This window comes from Arachis ipaensis, chromosome B07 (genome assembly GCF_000816755.2).
Source record: "Arachis ipaensis cultivar K30076 chromosome B07, Araip1.1, whole genome shotgun sequence".
NCBI classification, from domain to species: Eukaryota; Viridiplantae; Streptophyta; class Magnoliopsida; order Fabales; family Fabaceae; genus Arachis; species Arachis ipaensis.
Window position 1 is genome coordinate 68,281,275 of NC_029791.2, and position 2,965 is coordinate 68,284,239.

Consider the following 2,965-nt stretch of genomic DNA (forward strand, 5'->3'; position numbering starts at 1 on the left):
TAATTTAATTACCATTCGTTTTCTATGCTTAATGCTTAATGTGCTTGTTGGGGAAGCTAAACTGCTGAAGAAGATTGAATTTATGCTTTGCTATGGGAAGCTTTGGATCATAATTATAACATTTATAAAACCTTAAGCTTGGCCCAATTATTTACTGTTATTTTTGGCTTTGCCTTTGGAACATATAAAGTGGTTTGGTTTGGTTTTTTCTTCATAAATTTCTAAGAGGCATACTCCTTGCACTTAGGCTTTAATAGTGTCTTGGCATGGGTCTCCTCACAAATGATAACAGTGCTTTTTCTCTGTTTTTGCTTTCTTTTTCAGCCGAGACAATTTGTGTAAGAACTGCAAGAGACCTGGTCATTATGCTAGGGAATGCCCAAATGTTGCAATTTGCCACAATTGTGGACTCCCTGGGTATGGAACTTATTCTTGGCTTCTTAATGGTCGAGCATGTAATCATTAGATTCCAATCACCACCTTATATGTGTACCACTCTAATCATGATATCCAACATTCATATCATTTGCATTTAATTTGATTCAGTAATTCTAAATGTTATTTTTTCTCATTATTTTGTGTGAATAAAATCTGTTTTCCTCCTTGAATCTGATTGCAAATGTTAGTTCCTCCTATTCAAGAAACAAGACTAATAGTTATAGGTTATCACCAGGGCAACACAATTTCCAATTCTTAATTATTATTTGCATCTTACCTGAGCCATGATGTGGCAGCTGAATTGGCAATCTGTCTTCTTTTAGCGGATCTTCCATTGTTAAATTGAATATATTCAGTATCTATATTTCGGAAGAACAAGATTATTTATGTTGTCATTAGTCTTTGATGTCAACTATTTGGTATTCATACAAGTAGTATGGCTAGAGTGGCTTGTGATTAATTATGCATTTGAATGTTTGATCAGGCACATTGCTTCTGAATGCACCACAAAATCGTTGTGCTGGAATTGTAAAGAACCTGGGCACGTGGCTAGCAACTGTCCAAATGAAGGCATCTGTCATACCTGTGGTAAAGTTGGACATCGCGCAAGGGAGTGCACAGCACCTCCAATGCCACCAGGGGACTTGAGGTTGTGCAACAACTGTTATAAACAGGGTCATATTGCAGCTGAATGCACCAATGAGAAAGCATGCAACAACTGTAGGAAGACAGGACACCTGGCACGTGATTGTCCAAATGATCCCATTTGTAACTTGTGCAATGTTTCTGGGCATGTAGCTAGACAGTGTCCAAAAGCTAACATGCTTGGAGATCGTGGCACCAGTGGCGGTATGCGTGGGGGTGGTGGTGGTTACCGAGATGTTGTATGCCGGAATTGCCAGCAATTGGGTCACATGAGTCGGGACTGCATGGGACCTCTGATGATTTGTCACAATTGTGGAGGTCGTGGTCACCTGGCATATGAGTGCCCTTCAGGTCGATTTGTGGATCGTTATCCCAGGCGGTACTGATGGTCATGGATGACACTTTAAGGTTTATGTTTGTGTTTTTTCCTCTGTTTTCCCCGTTGGAGAGATGCGGTTATAATGCCATTATTGGCATTTCAGAATTGTGACTGCTTGCTTTAGGAATAATTATTCAGTACCTTCTAGAGATTTCTTATTGTATGAATCCTGTTCCATGATGAGGGTGTTTACGGTTAATCCGGTACAAGTTTTTGTGGTTGTTGGCTGGAGATTGAATGATGCACTAGTTTTTGTACCCAAAAAACAATTATGTACTAGTTTTTAACTAAAATTAAAGCCTCGTGTGAATGTCATTATTGTCTAAATGTTACCGTTCATGTATTTGTATAATTCTTTTTAAAGAAAAAAAATAGGGTTTATAATTAAATTTATCTCTGAAAGATGATTCATTTTATAAATTGGTCTTCATGACTTTTTTATTCATATTAGTCCTTAAAAGATAAAACGCAAGTTAAATTAGACTTTCTGTTAGTTAAATGATGATGTGCTATATTAAGTGTCATGTGGCATGATGATGAGAATAATGCATAAATTTATTTAATCACTCATTGAATCTTAATATTTTAATATAATTTTTTTTAAATAACTATTATATTTTTTTAATGAGATCCAAAAGATTAAAACACTTAAAATAACTACTATATTTATGAGGCATGCTACGCATACAAACCTTTTTGGCTTACAAGCTATACAAGTTGGTCCAAATCTAAGAAAAAACACGCGCACCACTCTTTCAAAATCGAACGTCCAACGCATGTTCGTTATGCTGCACTCTTCCTCTTCTTCCTCAATCAAAACGCAAACTGTCAAGATATCGAAACAAACTACGATTCTGCAAAAACATTCCAACTCGTCGCGAAGAGTAGAAGAAATCAAGAAGAAAAGATACAAATCTCCATAAAAAATCACCAGAAAAAACGAAGAAACATTATTCAAAGTACTGTTTTACTGTTCTTCTAGGTTTTTTTTTCTAGATTGTCTCTGCTATGTGCCTCATCCTTAATCAGCAAAACATTAAAAGATTTAAAGAAGAAATATACTGTCTCCCCCATGTTTTGGGTGTATTTCTGTAACCGTTTGGGTGTATTTCTGTAATCCTTTCTGTAACTGTTTGGGTGTATTTCTGTAACCGTTTGGGTGTATTTCTGTAATCGTTTGGGTGTATTTCTGAAGTTCCATTATCTTCAAAACAATTTCAAAGCTTGATTTCAGAAATCATGAAAATCGAAAAAAACACGAAGCAAGAAGGAGATCCAACAAATTTAGCAAAAAATTCAAAAAAAGAAACGAAATCTTTTGAAAGATGGAAGTTATATATTTGCGCGTTTAATTGATTTGAATTGATTTAAAAGTCTGTAACATAAGCAGTGCGTTTAGTGGGTTTTATTCTCTTCAGGCTTGTAATGCTTGTAAGCGTAAAACACTTGTATGTAGAGATTAATCCTATATTTATTTAGCGAAAAGTAAAAGATCAAGCCTTT

The 2,965-nt window shown here is 35.6% G+C and overlaps 1 protein-coding gene across 1 annotated transcript in view; it reads left to right on the forward strand.

Annotated features, from left to right (window-relative positions):
* The window catches only part of LOC107609057 (zinc finger protein GIS2), a 4,883-nt gene extending 3,094 nt beyond the window's left edge, over positions 1 to 1,789 (forward strand). The window contains exons 3-4 of the mRNA XM_021107846.1: positions 325 to 417; positions 923 to 1,789. Coding sequence (XP_020963505.1) covers positions 325 to 417; positions 923 to 1,469 — 640 coding nt within the window. The 3' untranslated portion in view covers positions 1,470 to 1,789. The remainder of the gene's footprint in view (positions 1 to 324; positions 418 to 922) is intronic.